Here is an 18,443-nt window from a genome sequence, read left to right on the forward strand (position 1 = left end):
TTGTCTGCAAATTGATCCATGTCATAACCTAAGAGCAAATCATTACATAAGATTATTGATTTATATTCAATAATCAGATCAAGGTCTTTGTTCTGTGAAGAATGGCCTCCAACAAAGTTAAATAACTTGAATTCACAGAGTTTGGTCATGTCTTTGCATCAACAATACAAAAAAGAAAACACCAAACAAATTTGAGATTGTTTTGTATCTGAGATCTGATGCTGGACTGCACTGTCTAAGATCATGGTTTTATTACTCCTGTCAGATGACAGCACTTTATCTCTGTTTCATTTCCATTTTAAGTCACCATCCAAGAAACTGAATATGTCTACAGAATTCATATTGAAAGGTTTGTGTGTTTCAGAGGCCTGCGTGGTCACACAGGTCACCAAACTCCTCCAACAAATGAGGGTGCTGCAAGGTTGAGTTTTAGGGTGGATTTCCCCTGAAACACAGCAGCATGCAGCCAAAATAAACTCCCGCTGATGGTTTGCCTCTTGCCTCCGGTCTCTCTGGCCTGCTTCTAGACAGCAGCCGAGGGACCCTCACCGCTCAGAGGGAGGAGCGGATTAGTCCTCCGGCCCTCCCACCGGCTATAAGACCAGAGGCAGACGGAAACACTCAGACAGCAGGCACACGTGGAGCAAAGAGGAGAGAGAGACAGAGAGACGGACGTTAAGAGAGACTGAGGGAGACCAAGAGAGAGAGTCAAACTGCTGCCACAGACTGGGAGCAGTTTGTGCTACTAGGACTGAAGCAAACAAATATAGACACAAAGGACCAAGAAAAGGGTTCAGAGAAGAAAAAGAGGACAATTAAACAGCCATTTGACTTCAACATGCCATTTTAAATTTGGTTTTCACCCAAAGGATTGACTGCAAGAAGAACTGACCTTTGGGATGTGAAGTGTTTTCATAGAAACCAAGAAAGAAAAATAACCTGGAACCTGCAGCCACCTGCAACACAGCAGCTCTGAGGTCAAGTTGACCACTGACGAAGGATCAACTTACTGATCTTCAGCATCATAAGGGCTTCATGACTCACCTGGCTTAACAAATTCTGCAGAAAAGAGAAGTAACAATTAAGGGGTGGACGCCTGTATTCAGCAGCATCAACATTCCTGAACAACTTTCGATAACAAACATTTCAAGCTGAACGAAACAAGTGGAAGTCTCACAAGGATTGACCAGTAGCTGTCAGAGCCTTGTTGTGGTGAAGATGACATTTGCCATGCTTCGCACGGCGCCTCCCGCAGGCCGCTTCTTGTACGGCGACATTGCCCTCCTCTCCGAAGACGAGGATGAGAATGGGAGCGAGGGGTCAGGCTCCGAGGAGCGCACCACCAACTCCTCCAACTCTGCCTACCGCCTGTCCTCCTCGTCGCCATCTGCCTTTCACATCAAGGTGAACAGGAAGAGGAAGCTGTGTGGGGGAGGCGGGGTTGGAGGGGTAGATGTAGGGGCCATGGTGGGGAGGCTCGGCCCCCAGAGGAATGCTATCCCTGGGGAGGGTCGCCAGAGGACAGCAGCCAACGCGCGGGAGAGAGATCGCACCAATTCGGTCAACACGGCGTTCACAGCGCTGCGCACACTCATCCCCACTGAGCCTGCAGACAGGTACAGAGCAACACGAGTTAGAGTGGATCACGATGCACAAATTCAGTTTTTCCGTCTGGGAACGAAAATAAATAGACCCTGATGTAGCTCTGGCACCTTTAATCACAATTAAATTACTTTTGGGACAGCCTGTAATCTAATTGAGACACCACTGCTTTTAATCATGAGTGAATATTTCCTATAAAAGATGTGTCATGGAGTCAGTGTCCGGAAAGAGGCCTCCAAACTTACTGTAAATAGAGATGAATTATTCAACATCAAGCCTGACTGTTTATTATATTCTATACATGTTGCACAGCACTTTAAAATACTACATAAAAATACAGTGCATGATACATTTTAAAAATTATTGTATACTTATTTGTACATTATTGTACACACTAAATGCTGCCTTGATTAACAGCATGACTGTCCTGACTTTTCAGGAAACTGTCAAAGATCGAGACGCTACGCTTGGCGAGCAGCTACATCAGTCATCTGGGGAACGTGTTGCTCCTGGGCGAGGGGCTTCACGACGGACAGCCGTGCCACGCTCCCTCACCACCGTTCTTCCACGTGAACTCCTCCCCCACCCGAGGATCTGACCAATCAGCTCAGCCGAAGCACATTTGTACTTTCTGCCTCAGCAACCAGAGGAAAATGGTGAGCAGATACAAAACTTGTAAATCAATAACTGAAACAAAAATATTCTATAGAGAAAAACACAACAAAATGGTGTTATCAGTTATTTTTAAAAGGCACTAAATACTGAAAGTATGCAAGAAAATATTTATGTTTTGATTATCTCTGTGTGACCTAAACAAGTTTAATAAATACTAATAAATAACTATAATAAATATCTTCAGTTTACTTTTCAAATGCTATAAACAAAGTATTTGAAATACTTTACCCAGAATTAAAAAAAAAATAGATTTAGTCAGTGGGAAAGCAGGTTATACTGTGGGGTGAAGCTTCTTTTGGGAAACTGTGCCGAGCTTTAGGGTCAGATTGGTGTTTAAAGCTGACCTGATTTCAGAGACTGTGCCTATAAACATGATTGGCCCTCAGGGACATTAAAATACAGAACCTCTTTAAAGTCCTCTTTTGGGGTGAAGGACGGTGTATTATTGTTCAGCTGGGGGTTAGTTTTACTCAAGCAGGTGGCTCTAAAGTTCAAGGTGCTTTCTGAAACTCACTGGACATCACAGACAGTGAATACACTTGTTTTTGTGTTAGAGGAGCTTTGTGCACAACGATTGCATCAAAACTGTCTAACCCCAACAGTGGTGTTTTTTTTCTTTCTGTTTTCAAAAATATGATTTTGAAGTTTACAAGGGTATTTATGCAGCGAGTGAGATTTATGACCGGGAACCCATGAAATCCATCCAAAACCATGTGTATAATTTGAAGAATGTATTGACGTCAGCCTGAATATGAGATGGTTTTAATCATAACTGCTGAAGAACTGACCTGAGATACAAAGATTGGTGACTCGTAATGACTTTGTTCCACTGAAACTGGGCAGAAAAAATATCGTGTGTACATTTTATACATGTCACTAACAGACTGCAAGTCTTAAAGGGATAGTTTGGTTTATTTAAAGTGAGGTTGCATGAGGCACCTATTTATAGTCAGTGTATTACCTACAGAAGCTACAGAAGCTAAGTAATGAATGTACTGCTGTGGATGGGGTCAGCACCAAAAGGCCCACCTAAAAAAAAAAATCTACATCAGTGTCTGCTATATTTAGAATATTTCCACTGTTTTACTTTGCTGTCACACAGCTTTTTCTGATGGGAAAATGCAGTTATATAAGCCAAAAAGTCTGTCTCCAAACCAAGAAAACTCCATTGGCAAATCAGTAATTTTAACCTGCAGAACACGGGAGTTCCTGGTCTACCGCTGTCTTGATCTCTAAGTTTGCTTTATTGTGTGACTTCTGAGTTTTAAAAGTATAGTTCAGATTCACCAGAGTCACACAATAACACAAACAAACTAACTGATCAAATTATTGGCAGACTAGCAACTTCTGTTCTGTGAGTTAAAATTACTGATTCCACCTATGGAGTTTGGTAGTTTGGAAAGAACAATATCTGACTTATATAACGGTGGTTTCCTGTTTAAAAAAAAAGGTGGTCTGACAGCAAAGCAGTGAAATTATTCTTAATATAGTGTACACTGCTAATGTTTGTTTTTTTTTCGGTGGGCAAGTTGCTACAGTACCTTTTGTTGCTGACCCCGTCAACAGCAGTTCATTGCTTGGCTTCCTACGCTGACACTCCTGCTGCTTCTCCAAACTGGGGCGCGCTGACCATCATGTGCTGTAGGTAATACACTGACTATCCACAACTACCTCATACAACCCATGATCAAATAATCCAAACTATCCCTTTAAAACTTTTCCCAAATGCACTTTGAGGATAGTATTGTCCTGCACAAAACAAACCAATCAATCAAAAAGGCAACAATAATTTTTCTAAATTTTAATGAGATTCTTAATTTCAGTGTCAGGGATAGCATTTCAGGTTAGAGTTGTGTCGCCATTCTGTCACTTTTTCCACATTTCTTCCACTGCTACACTGTTTTTATGCCTTAATAAAGATACAGAAAAAGAAAACTTGATCCAGTGCGAGGTTAAACTCACATTTGATTGATTCAGCACAGGAAATTGACATAATCAAGAACACTCGCAGCATAAGAAAGTCGTCAGTCTGATGAGAAATAGCGGGGAATGAAGGATTCCTATCAGCTGACTGAAATCAAATTCATGTGACCCCAGTTTCGACTTCAACAAACACCAGCGAGATGATAGAGAGGTGACGTCCACTCAACCCCCCCCCCCCCCCCCCCCCCCCCCCAACCTAGCCGCTGCCCATTTAGCAGGATTTATGGGTAAGGAGCTGACATCTGGCAGACTCCCCCGTTACCCCAGCAGTGTGTGAAAGCTAATACCCTCCTCAGTGTCTAAACCCAGAGACCCTTTAGCTAGGGGATAACCTGAGTCTCAGCAGTGTGCGTCTCCCCCCTCCCTCCTGCCTCCCCTCTGAATCGTTGTGAGTGAAAGCCTAGACGTCCTCAGCGCCTGAAACCCAGACACCCTCGGCTGGGAGATACCGAGCCTGAAATCTCTCCTCTGTTTCCTTTTTTTTCTTTTCTTTTTGCTTCAATTTATGCTCCACAAGTTCTCTTCCTTTTTTACCCTTGCACACTTCTCATTCTTTTTCTCTTTTTCCTCTTCACCTCCTTCCCTGAGCGTCTCTTCATTCCGCTGCCTCACCTCTCTCTCAGCTCCCTGCGTATTGATCAGCCTGGTGGAGGTCAGAGCTGTCAGTAGGAGCTGTGTAATACTATCTGCTGCTGTCAACTTGCTGCTGCAGATGCGTGACGTGACCTGTAAATGCATGCTGGGTAGAAAACAATTTTGAAACTCACTCTCTCGTGTCAAACCTTTCAAAATGTAGACAGTTTGATTAAGTATGTCAGTCACAATATGCTGTTTCCCATTAGCTCAGTAGCAGCTCACACTTTTCTCTGTTGATGATGAATGTAGAATGTACTTCAACTGTTTTCATGTAGTGCACTGATTAGGTGATTAGCTGATTAGATATCTCTTCATTGTATCTCGACTGATTTCCCTAAATAAATAAATTTGCACCAATCAGAAGAGACAAAGGACGAGTGAGGGAAAAAAAAAATCACATATTGTATCAAAAAAATAATCCTCCCTTCTCGGTTCCATTTAAAGTGAATTAAAATTCCTTTAAAATTTAGAGTATCGTTATTCAAAATTTTTCAAATTAACCAATCACATGAAAACACAAATCTTTAAAGCCAAATGCAGATTTTTCCAAATACAGTGCACAGGCTCATACAAAAATAATCTCTCTCAATCATCACCCACCACCCATCAAAAGTGTATCTGTAGAGGCCCTGCTCTCAGCCTGTACTTAATTATTTTCTCATCATTTTTCTGTGCTTGAGACACTTAAACAACCCAAAATGTCAGTGTTTGTTGTACTGGGAATAAGACTCAACAATCAGCTATCTTTCTGGTGTGTTTTCAAACAGCGATCCTACTTATTCTACCTTTAAAAACAGCTCACAAAGACATAGTTTCATTTTTAAAAATGTCTCAGTAAGTTCCTAAAGCTGTCCCCTGCAGTCTTTAGCAAACATTGCTCAAACTGCAAGGGTGTAGGTTTTATTTAAACATTAAAATAAACAAACCATCCCCCACCAGGAAATTTGGAGCATCATCATTTCCTGCATTCTGATGACTTTTTTCTGCTCCAATTTGTGCCTTTCTTTTTCTGCATCAGTTTATTACGGAAATGTCTATTTGTAATGAAAAGCACAAAATGTAAGTTGTTCAAAAAGGAATATAATGAAGTAATGCTCTCAGGCAGTGGTTTAAAAAAAATGAAAGTCCCCTGTTCTTTCACGAGTTCCAAATACTGAGAGGGACTTGTCCCCTCCATCCCCCCTGAAATCTATACATATGGAACCAGGAGTAAAAAGTGATTTTCAGCAGCAAATTAATATATATTTGATGCTCTACTTAGAGCATGTAGTTAGTAAACTACAGTGCCCATGTTTATCATAATGAAGGAACGTGTCAGCCAGTGCAAATGTGTGGCTTATTAGTGTGTTTTTTGTGTGTTTTTAGTTTTTGGACAACAACTGATATTAGATTGATCCTACTAACAAGTATCGTCCAATACTTGTCAGCAGGATCTATCCGTTGTTGGGGTTGGTCTTTTCATGGGATTTGTTGACACAAGACTCTATCGGGAGAAAGACGAGGCTCACCTGGAATATAACTGGTTAACTCTGATTGGCAGAACCTGAGAGAATTTCACTTTCTGGAAAAGTGGCTCTACAGTGCGTTTAAGTGGGCTAAAGGGCAGAGTCAGAGCTGGTGATTACAGAGAGGAAACGATTGTGAAGGTAAAATGAGACTTTGTGTCCTGAGTGCTCTCTCTGTATGTTTTTATGGTCATTGAGGTTCATCACAGCTGTCAGGGCCGCTTAGAGCAGCTGCTTCAATTACACTTATTTCCAATGTGGGAGAGGGTGAAAGTGAGAAAAGTATATACTCATTTCCTCTTATTATGTGTGTATACAGTATAACTGTTTCAAAACAAACAGTCTTGTTAGTAATGACTACTGCACACAGGGGGCTCAACTACTGCATATTACATACTTAATGGAATACTAATGTGGTTGTCATTGTCCGTGTGACATTACATTAGGACCTGACTGATATTGGATTTGTGTGGCCAATAATACTGATATCCATATATGGGCCGATGTGCATACATACAAATAAACATTTTTGCAGTGATCCCTCCGAAGTGGTTAACATTTGTAATCAAGATATGTAATTGAGGCAGGACATGTCACAGTTTAACAATGTAATTAACTTCAGGGCACTGAAACAGTAAACTTTCACTGGTATTTATAAGAATTATAAATAACTATAAATAAAATAAAAAATATATATGTGGTTATATTAAACCTGAATTAAGAAAAATGATTAAATGTACATAAAATCTTAATGTTAAAAAAAAGTTATCATATCAGCACATATGGGACAAGATATATGCCGATACAATATAGACTGATATAGTTGTGGTACGTCAATATCGGGCAACCGATATATCAGTCAGACTCTACTTTTTCAAATGAATTTAATACAGACAAAGGATATGTAATTTATTCTTTTTCTTGCCATAATAGGACAATTATCCAGAGAGTGATAATGAAAGTGAGAGTGAAGATTTATAAAAAAATTATTAACTTATTATTTATTTAAATCACTCTGTCTTTAAGTTTATCTGAAAAACTTTGACGTCCAGTGACACATTGTTTTTCTGTATGAGAACATGTTTAGAGAGGCAGCTGAAGAGCAGTGAAAACCTCCTCAGTGTGAGCCTGATGAACAAGAAGCTTTTCTGTTTGCTTTTTAGTTTATTTGTTCACATTCAGTGTGGTGATCGTGGTTCATATCTGTTCTTTTGAAAATTCTTCCCCCATCAAGCTGCCATCTTTAGATCTGCACACCGAGAGACATTTTTACTCAGGATCTCATGATCAAAAGCTAAGCGTCCACAAATTTTGACTTTTCTAAAACTGTTCTTCAGTTTGGCATGGACAGACTGGAACCCAACTGATGCCTTTGATACATGCAGTAAAAAAAATGGGACGCTCCTGATGGCTACATCTGTAAATGAGATGTACAGGGCTGAGGATAGAGGATTGAGGTGAGCAAAGGGCTGCTTAAATCCCTGCGCTGTCTGGTTGATTGATGCAGATATCCTGTGTTAGGCCTCTCTGCTTCTGCTGATCGGTGCAACTGTCAGGTGCCTGGACTCAACCTACAGCAGGAGAACTGTACGATTACACAATTCTTTTAATATTTTGGTGTTATTATCTCTGCTCAAAGTCACCCTTGATGACATTGAAATGTGTCGTACCATGTGAGCACCTGCAGCAGCACTTAAATACATATTTATTTATGCTGTAATTGAAGGCAGCGCATGAGTATCAGTGTAATGTTAAGGAATGAAAATGAGAAGGTATTTATTCAGCAGTTCTCCCGTACAAAACAAAAACAGAAAGCTTTTTTAAATGTGCTAATCCCCCTACTTTGTTGTCCTTAGGCTGTAGCGCTTGAAGCATTTTTACAGCTTCCTCCACAACTGTGGCTTATTTCTTTTGGCCCGAAACGTGGAGCGGGTCAAGTCAATTCAATGGCAAACGTAAACAAAAATGGTGATCTGTCTGCCAGTAACAGCAATCATGCTGAACTTTTTCCTTTTTAAGCTGCAGATGACAAGTCCAAACATTTTCCAAGGTTTAAAATTTAAAGAAGCTCATTTGACAAATTAAAAGAGTATTTATATGTTTAGAAACAAAATAAAAACCTGGCAATAAATATAACTACTATGATACTTAGTGTGGTTGCTGTAAATAGGCCGATGGTCCTTTGAGATGGTTTAGTTTAGTTGAGTTTACAAGCACTTTAAGGCACAACAATTCCAACTTGAAGTAATCTTATTTATTTGGAATTTCTAGAAATTAAAGAGAAATGTGTAAATTTAGTGAAACGGCAAAGCTGACAAATGATGTATGCAGCTGCTAATATCACGAACAGTTCTAATTTACATCTGGGCACCAGTAAAACTTTTATATGCGATGATTTTTGTGGGTGGCTGGAAAGCAGGGCGTGTGGAAAGACAGTGGCACTAAAACTGCACCATGCAATTGGAAACTGACTTATCTGTACTTGTGTGTTTATGTGCATGTGTGTGAGAGAGTAATTGTGAAAGTGTTTATGTGAGAGTGTGTGAGAGCGTCACAAAAAGTGAGTCTGTATATACGGTTTTATCTAAGTGTGTATGAGATGGATGTGAGTGACATAGACTGACATTACGTCCGTGTAGATTTACAGTACACACTCACACACACACACACACACACACACACACACACACATACACACACACACACACACACACACACACACACACACACACACACACACACACAGGCTGGCTCTCGGTGTCTGGAAGTCATTGGCAGTGCAGAGCAGAGCAACAAATGAGCTAATTGTTCTGTAAATGATTTATCCTCTGCTGAGGCCTGTACAGCCAGTGTTTAATTCAGCTGCTGCTATTAGAAACACATTGACGTTGAGCTTTGATGGTGATGTTAAAGAAACCGCTCTCTATGAAACGCCCTCACTGTTCACACACACACACACACACACACACACACACACCCACACACCCACACACACACACACACACACACACACACACTCACACCCACGCACGCAGGCACAACAGTAGAAACACAAGTGTACACTGTAAAAAAAATCATACAAGATTTTAGTGGAATCAACTAATCATTTCCTGTTAACTTTCTTTGATTCTACAAATTTTATTTATTCAAGTTCATTGATATGTTAGTATTTATTTTCAGAACAATTCAGAACTGACAAATGTGAGTTATTCTAACTTGAAGAACTTGAAATGTTGACTTCAATAAACTCATTAGAGTTAAAACTCTCCTGAGACCCTTATTTCTTTATTTTTTTTTTAATATAGTTTAAACCTGGCTGTGTGTCTCTAGTGCATTATGGTGAAAGTCAGTATTTAATTAGCTAAAGCTACTACAAGGAACTTTTTATATTTTATCAATTTTGGAGGCTCCCATGGACAAAAGCGGCAGTGCTTCCTCTGCCATTATCACAATATACTGTTAAAAAAAAATCTAAATAAAAAACTTCTTTCTGATTGGGTAACGTACCACTCACTGTAACTTTTACTGTGAAAATGTAAACACACTTTCATCTTATTTCACAGACAATCTGTCCCGGTGGCAAGCAGTAAGAACAACCATACAAAAATAGCCAGTCTTCTTGCAGATGGATTATTTTAGTAGGTGTAAGTAAAAGTTAATTATTTTATGATAACTGTTAAATGTTATAGATGTTTGTCAGTGTGAATGAAGATTTGTTGGTTCAACTAAATATCTTAAGCTTAATAAACATTTTTTTCATGTACTATTGAATTCATTATTCAAACAAATTTATTAGACTATTTGTTTTAAATGATTACAAAATTGTCTCAACTTGTCTTTTCAAATTCAGTCAACTTAAAAATTTAAGGCACTACTAACTTTTTAAGTAACAAAAAAAGTCTACTTTTTACAGTGCATGACTGTAGAAATGCTGACACACAAGCACACGGTGCACCACGCTCGAGACTTTTATCAAAGGCATTTCATTCTCTTCTGTTTTTTCTCGTCTTTTCAGCCAGACAGCAGCTCATTGCGTCTTTCTAGACACCCGGAGAAAAAAACCCTCATATATGATTACTCACTTAAGGAGCCCTGAATCACGACTGTGCTTTCAACACTTTTTAAACTAATGGTTTGCAGGAAGTTGTGGAAACAGAGATGGAGAAGGAGAGAAAAAGAGGCAGAGAAATATCCAGCGACTCAGTGGGATAATCAACTTTGCTATTTATCCTGCAGTTTGGACAGTTGGTTTTCGACTGTGCCGAACTTACACTTTGCTTCTTTATAGACATCAAATGAAGCGTGCACCTTAAGAGGGCTTAAATGCATGGATAGGACATGTGCAGGAGCACCCTAATGACTGCGGTTTTTCACAGTCCTTTGGTTATTAGTCTGTTTTCGCTGGAAAAAAGCATTACGTCACTTGCATGAAGTAGACGTTTCAAGGTCATAGATGAAAACTAAATTACCCTCATTTACTGATAATGCCGGTGTTGACTTGGAGTTAATGTTTTGTGCCTCATGAGTGAGAGCTTCGCCTGTTTGCTTCTCAGTTCAAGCTATGCTAATGAGGTGCATCGAAGGTAGCTAATATACTGCAGGCAATTTTAAAAATATATTCTTACCCACGTTCAGTGTGTGTCTGTGTATGTGAGTGTGTGTAAGCCTGGCTCTTTGTATGACGTGTGCCTTCATGCATGGACCTGTCTGTATATTTTCAGCACAGATGGAAGCAGTTAAACCCTAATTTAACGCCAACAGAAGAAGTCGGGTCAGATAACTAACAAAATCTATTAGCAAAACTATCATTCTGTTGTCATTTGGTCTTCAGGGAGAGGGTTGCTCATGGAGCAAATTAAAACAAAACTACAGGAAACTGATCCAGAGCAAAGAGCAGATCGCAAGGAGATCTGTAACAGAGAGAGAAGCAGAAATTGGTGGTTTAAATTGTGCAGTTTCTTAAAAACAATATCTACTGAAGCTAAAGACACACTGGCTGTTGCAGGCTGCACATCCTTGCACTGATGATAAAGTGATTTTGGTGTGTAACAAAACAGAGTGAAGTCATGTTCTGGAGTCATTATAACCCATTATTAAAATGTGGGAATAATTAAATGTATGTGTGGCCGGCTGGTGCGAATTACATCTGATTAGGCGATCTAAGATAAATCAGAAGCCATCAGGATGCTTATTAGCAAACCACAGTGAACATGAAGTGCACGTCTGATGCATCCAAGCCACATAATGGCACACTGTGGCTTATTTGGTGTGTTAGTTAGCTCAATCTAAAAGTCTGATGTGTTATTTTTGCACTGTTTTAATGCATGTCTGTAATCTTTTAATCGATGGTCATTTATGAGGGTAATTACAACTTCTGTGAGACACTCGAGGGAGCTGACGCATATTCACATATTTTCACTGGATAAACTAAAGGGATATTACCAGTTTTCATTTCATGGTTGAATACCAATCTCCTTATACGATTGTCGGGCCAGTAACCAAGTGGAATTATTTTTTCCAACCAGTCATTCCTCTCCTCATGCAGCCAGAAACTAAATTAGATGTTTATATTTGACAGAACGGCTTAACACAGGAAAAAAAGACAGCGAGAGGGAGAGTGCATGGAAAATCCACATTTATAGGTAAAGGAACAGCCCGGATCGAGTTTCGGAAAAACAATATTATAGCTTGAATTTGTGGAGTTGATAAGATGCCGTGAAGAGAGTGTTTACTGCCTTCACATTCAAGTTAAAACAGACTCCTTCCACTTTGATAAAACAATAATATTGTTCCAGCGTGGTAATATCATCATATCGTATCTAAAGTAAACATCATCAGGTAATCATATTAGTGTCGGACAAATCACCCCGCTGGGAAGTCAGTGGTATGTCCGTGTGTGTGTGTGAGAGTGTGTGTGTGGGTGTTTGGGGAAAGAGAAAGAGCGAGGGCAGAGATGTCATCCGACCATGCCCTATTAGTCTTCAGGAGATTGTTTTGACTACCAGGCCGGTCTTAAAGCCCCCCTCCTCCTGTTTTGACTGAACCAGTCACACTCCAGCTGAACAGCCCTCACCAGCTCCAGCTGTGCTTCCCTGAGTGCTCACAGCCAGACGTGGGCTGGTTCCTGCAGGGATTTCATAGTAATTTTGGTGTAATTTGGTAAATCATCCAATTGTCATGTGCCCACTTTCTCTTACCTGCCTCAAGTAGTTTTGTTTCCACTGATGAATACCGGCAATTTTCCACAGCCCGTTCCAACAAACACCAGAGAGCACGGCTGCACTTGTCTCTGTTTTATAGTTTGTGTTAGGACAGAGCACAATAACAGCAACCCTGCACTGTAGTAAGGCCAAATGTTTCCAGGCTGTGTGAGAAACTTATTCACAATTCATACAGACAATTTCATGTAGCTTATCTATGATAGCAACATGAAAACACATGTATTTCTCAGGTCATTTAGGCTTCTAGACACTACTAATGGTGGTTTAAAGCTGCTCTTAGTGACCATTAATTGTTCACTACGATTTATATTGCATTATGGGATAATGTTAGTCAATTTTAAAAGCAAAAGTACAGTATTTGCTGCCTGGATTACATTCCATTGGCAATGTTTCTTTCAGTGAAGGAGAGTTTAGGGCAAAAAGTGCAGGACTGGGACCCTAAAGACTGGTGAGCAAAGCAGCTTTGTTAAGGTTAGTAAATGATTTTGGTTTTGTTTAAATGTTAATGAAGCTAAATCACTTTTGGTTTTTACAATATTCAAGACCACCACATCTCTCTAACTTCATGCAACATGAGAGCTTAAACGTCGCTATCAAACAAATTAATCATGACGTCATGTTTTAGTTGCGGTGAGCAGATATTGTATTGTAACTGTGGATATTTTAGGCAAACTAATAAGATCCATTGTTACTGAAGAGGTTGAAGATGCATTAAGTAGCAACATTTTGCAACTTGATATGTTGATAAAAAATGTAAAGAGGGAGTCATGACAATTTTCCGGAACTGTATTTGCTTTAGTTAATGAATGTAATCTCAGAGACAAGGTTGTAACAGATCGGTGTTACTCTTCTAACACCACATCAGAAAGTATTGAGTTCTCCAAGTACCACTTTACTGTTTTGGGTTGTTTGGTGCTAGCAGGTTTAGTGAATGCTTCAGTGGCATCAAATTTGTGACTCAAGTCTGACTTGAGTCCAAGCCGTGTGACTTGAGTCTACACCTCTGTATAGTGGACAATGTTAGTGAATGATTTCAGACACAACACTACTGTAGGAAAATATTGAATTATACATAAAACTGGTCACAAGTCTTGTGGCTACAATTAATTCTGGTATACTGAGTCACTTAACCTGGTGTTTCTGTATTTCTTTGTTTCTTTGATATATTTCAGTATAATTACTTACTGTCCACTGTTGCGAAATATTGCGGATAAACGTCCAATAACCTGATTATTCTGAGGGGCTATCAAAATCTAACACTCAACCTTTGATTTTGTCTCAGTGATGTTTCTGCTACTGTAACTGTGCAAGATTTATCTCAACAGATGGCCATGTCATTTACATTTGGCAGCCAGGAAAAATCCCTAGAAATGAGAAAAACACACCAACAAGTAGCTGATTGAAAAGATACCTAAAAGACGCAAACATGGCTAACAACATAATGGTAATGTTTATGTCTAGATAACAGCAATCTAACCATGATCCTCTGCTCTAGGTCCAGCTGGAGGACGTATTGACAATAATAATCCCTGTGTCTCCTCACACTCACCTCAATCAGTGGGAGGACCGATTCCTGTCCAGATCCTATGATCTCACGCTCTCATTACGGCCTGATACCCTTCCAAACACCTACCCACCTTTGTTGATGTCAGTCAAACGAATTTTTCCAAACACCTACACTTTGTGCACGGTCTGAGAGGAAATGTGTAACAGGTGTTCGGCTGATGAGGGGAAGGCGAAGGGGGGGGGGGGCGGGTGAGAGGGTTAGTTGAGACGATATGAGAGGGGGGAAAGAAAAGTCAGGAGAGGACAGGAGTGCAGAGGAAAGTGAACTACACTCCAGCAGGAATTTTCACGCAACACCTTGGTGTACTTTTACTACTAAATAAAATGAAGTTGGCCTATTTTGGCATGTTTTTTTTGCATATTTGTCCATGAAAGTAACCACAAATTAGGTTACAACAGCCTAAGATCATTTGCCAGCTGAGTTGATCAAATATTAGCCGTGAAAAGTAGTCAGTAAGGTCGGGATGACGTGTGTTGCATATCACTGTATGGTGCGTTCGATAAAATCCCTTGAATGCAGCTTGGAAAGCTAGTGGTGGATGGCCTGAGAAGTGAGCGGAGCAGAGGTTAGGTGAGGAGGGAAAATGTGATGTTATTTTCCTGGCCAGATAGTGAAAGTCTCCTCACCAGCCAGGAAATCAAGGCTTCTCTGCTCTGATACCACAGATAAACGAGAAGCATATCATCATGCAGGGCTGTCATACATCAGCTCATGAAGTCACTCTTCAGGCTATAATAAAGTTAGCTTCCACCGCCACCACCACAGTTAATGTACTGTATGTATGCTACTGTGCAGGCTGTGTTTGTGTGAGTCTGCAGAATGCAGTCAAGGTTAATTTACTTTTTCAAGCCTGGTGAAGTAAAAACAGCACAAAACCACATAAATTTACTGTGCCAGTGATTGCAGTAAAACAGTATCTATTTCCACAATATGCTCTACATTTTCCTGGAGTCTCATTTCATGACACTATAACGAAGAGCTGACATCAAAGACAGCAGTCTTACTCACCTTTTAACGGTTCAGTGTGTAAGATTTAGGAGGCTCTATTGGCAGAATATGGCAGGAATGGAACATAATACTCAGAAATATGTTTTCGTTAGTGTACAGTCACCTGGAAATAAGTACTGTTGTGTTTTCGTAATCTCAGAATGAGCCGTTTAGTTTCACAGCCACTGTAGGTTCTCCTACACACTTGGAAGGGGAGGGTGAGGTGAGTTGGTTGCAATCTGAAACCTCACAGCTGGATGCCACTCAATCTGGTTCTTTTAGATGATTGACTAAGGGCAACACTCCTTTAAAATCTTTGTAATACAGTTAAGTGCTCAGTTTAAATAAACCTCCAGAATGATTCTATCAAAACCATCAATTTATGATGAAGTGGTACAAAGACTCAAATATGAAAATGAATAATTATTAGCATCTTCCTTCTAAAGAAGAAATATTTGTGAAATAAGTTTAATTACTTTATTGCTAAAAGTTAGATGTGAAGATTGATAGCAGTCTCATGTCTGTACAGTAAATATGAAGCTGTAGCCTGCAACATGTTACCTTGGGAGGTTGGGGGCTTGTGTGCCACTGTTTCCCCAGTTTCTAGTCTTTAAGCTATGATAAACCGTATTGCTCCTTTAAACTTATTTCAGTGTTGAATTGTCAGTGATGTGAGATGTTGTTTTCCTCTCTTGCAGAACAAAGACAGAGACAGGAAGACGGCTATCAGAAGTTAACAACGAGAACGCAAGCCACATGGATAAAATGCTCGTCACTTTGACGGGGCTTCCAGTGATTTTACAGTCGCTGCAACTTGAAGACTTATTGGACTTGTGATGCATTTCAAAGACTTTTGAAGGACTTCTTTAGCACTTCAGGACTTAACAAGGAACCTTACCAAGCATTTCTCCTTCCTTTTTTTTACTTTTTATATCACTTTACAAGAACTTTTTTTTTACTTTTTAGGGTGTTTTCAAATATATTTGAAACACCCCTGAAAAGTTGAACAGGGCTTTCACATGATTATCAAGACCATGAAGAACCTTTCAACAACACTTATAAGAGACTTTTTACTGTATTGTTCAAAGACTCAGTGACTCTTTGAGTCTGAGGAACTTAAGGCACATGATGGAAAAACACACAGAACCTATGAAAGACAAATTTGTACTCATCAAAAGCTGTGTGTTATTAATGTGTAAACTGAAATATAAATGTATATTTATGTGACATAACATTATATAATGAAACTATGTTATTTAACCGGCATTGACATTCATGACAAATATTGGCTATTGACACAATTTATGGCATTACAAAAAACATGCTGGAACTTTTGTGGTATTAGTTATTTCTAATAATCATTTCTGAAAATGTCTGAATGCTGGAAAATAACTCAAGATGACCAATAAATTGTTTGTATATCTGGGAGTTCGTTTATATGTTGGTGGTATTTTGAGCCTATTGTACTCTCAAATCCTCCCCAGTTCCAACCAATAAACATTATAAAAGTTTCCACTGTGAAACTATCCTGTGCTGTAGAGATACTTTCATATCAAGTGGTGGTTTTATCATACTTTAGCTCATTCGGGCTAGGGGACAGATAATTTTGGAAGTTTCAAATAAATTCCTTCTCAAAAGAAGCGTAAGTGGAGGTTCCACAGTGGCTACACCTGTAGCTCACATCAGCCTAATTCCTAATACTTTTGGCTGTCTCTCTCTCTGTCTCTTCTCTCACACACACTCCCTCTTTCTTGCTTTCTTTTTTCTCTTCTGGGGCACCGAGATCAGAGCAGACAGAGACAGAGAGGGTTTGAAGATGAGCTGGACAAGAGGGGTTTTGAGGAGCTGAGGAAAGGCGAGCAGAAGAGAGAAAAAAAAAAGGAGAGCACAGAATTGAATCTGCAGGTATGGCTGCTTGGACATCTGCCTGTGTCCCCTCGCTGTCCTCTCCTTTACCTTTCCACGTGCTCCTTCTCTCTTCTCCTCCGCTCCTCCTCTGCTCTTCCTCTCTTTTCCCCAGAGTGCCACTGGCCAGAGTCTGGTTGGTGATGGCTTTCCAGCGTGTTTAGCCACGCACTACTTACCCTCTCCTTACCTCTCGTTTTCTTCATTCATATTTCTATCTATTTATCCATCTATCCATCTATCTATCCATCTATCATCTATCCATCTATCCATCTATCTATCTATCTATCTATCTATCTATCTATCTGTCCTTCCTTTTTTCACCACTCTTTCCATCCCTCACTCCCTCTCTTTCAGCTTCTCTCCACTCTGTTTTTCTCCAAATCTGTCCCCTGCCTTTATGGAAAATGATCATGGCATTAAGGATGTGAAATATTGCCTCTTCCTTCTTTAAAATTGTCATGTTAGTCAAACCAACCTGCTCCTTCCTTCTCCTGCTTACCATGCACTTACCTCCCAGACCATAAGCTGTGATAATACCATCTCTGAGGCCAGTATCCTCTGTTTTATACAGTCCGTAATTCACCTATACCCAGCAAGCAAAATTTGGTCCTCAGAATGTTCTGGGAACGTTTGATTTTGGCTCTGGGAAAGTTGATTGAACATTATTGCATAACATTCCCTGAATGTTAATATACCTGAATGACGGCGTGTTTTACTAACATAAAACCGACATTATTGTTACGTTCCCAGAATGTTCTGAGAAGGTTAGTTGAATTTTCCAAGAAGGTTGGATGTTAAAATGTCAAGTTTTTCCTTTATTTGAAAAGAACGTTATCAATACATTTCCAGAACGTTCCTGGGATGTTCCAGAAAGTTGTTTGAATGTTTCGCCTTTAACATTCCCTGGATAGTAAAATGTTTTTTCTACTTAAAAACCAATGTTATTGATGCATTTCCAAAATGTTCTGGGGACGTTGGCTTAATTCTCCAGGAAGGGTACTTGAACGTTTGCCCTTAACTTTAAAATTTGTTCCAATCCGAAAAAAAATAGTGTCACTGAATTTTCTGGCAATGTTGATTCAACGTTCCAGGAAGTTACTTGAACATTTCCTCTTAACATTCCTTGGATTTTAAAATGTTAACTTTTTGCTACTTGAGGACATTATGATTTGTTTCCCGAACGTTCTTGGGATGTTAGCTGAATGTTTGAGGAAGATTACTTCAGCGTTTCTCCTTAACATTCCCTGGTGTTATAATATACATTTTTGCTACTCGAAGACAACATCCTATGTTTCCAGAACGTTCTGGGGATGTTGGTTGAGTGTTCCAGGTATTTCATTAAATGTTTTCGCTTAACAT

At 39.7% G+C, this 18,443-nt stretch overlaps 1 protein-coding gene across 1 annotated transcript; it reads left to right on the forward strand.

Annotated features, from left to right (window-relative positions):
• The first annotated feature begins 637 nt into the window (after positions 1-637).
• LOC146321155 (basic helix-loop-helix transcription factor scleraxis-like) lies at positions 638-16,604 on the forward strand. The gene is made up of 3 exons (XM_084725630.1): positions 638-1,616; positions 2,042-2,258; positions 15,875-16,604. Exons 1-3 carry the CDS (start codon positions 1,219-1,221, stop codon positions 15,911-15,913), a joined length of 654 nt encoding a protein of 217 aa, XP_084581756.1. The 5' UTR covers positions 638-1,218; the 3' UTR covers positions 15,914-16,604.
• The last annotated feature ends 1,839 nt before the right edge of the window (positions 16,605-18,443 follow it).

This window comes from Lutjanus erythropterus, chromosome 9 (assembly GCF_056507025.1).
Source record: "Lutjanus erythropterus isolate fLutEry1 chromosome 9, fLutEry1.hap2, whole genome shotgun sequence".
NCBI lineage: Eukaryota > Metazoa > Chordata > Actinopteri > Lutjaniformes > Lutjanidae > Lutjanus > Lutjanus erythropterus.

Excerpts from the sequence above, each read along its gene's own strand:
- LOC146321155 (XM_084725630.1), top strand. The coding sequence starts at position 1,219 with ATGACATTTGCCATGCTTCGCACGGCGCCTCCCGCAGGCCGCTTCTTG. Across the intron at positions 1,617-2,041 it reads CCCACTGAGCCTGCAGACAG|GAAACTGTCAAAGATCGAGA; the intron begins GTACAGAGCAAC and ends CTGACTTTTCAG. Across the intron at positions 2,259-15,874 it reads TCAGCAACCAGAGGAAAATG|AACAAAGACAGAGACAGGAA; the intron begins GTGAGCAGATAC and ends CCTCTCTTGCAG.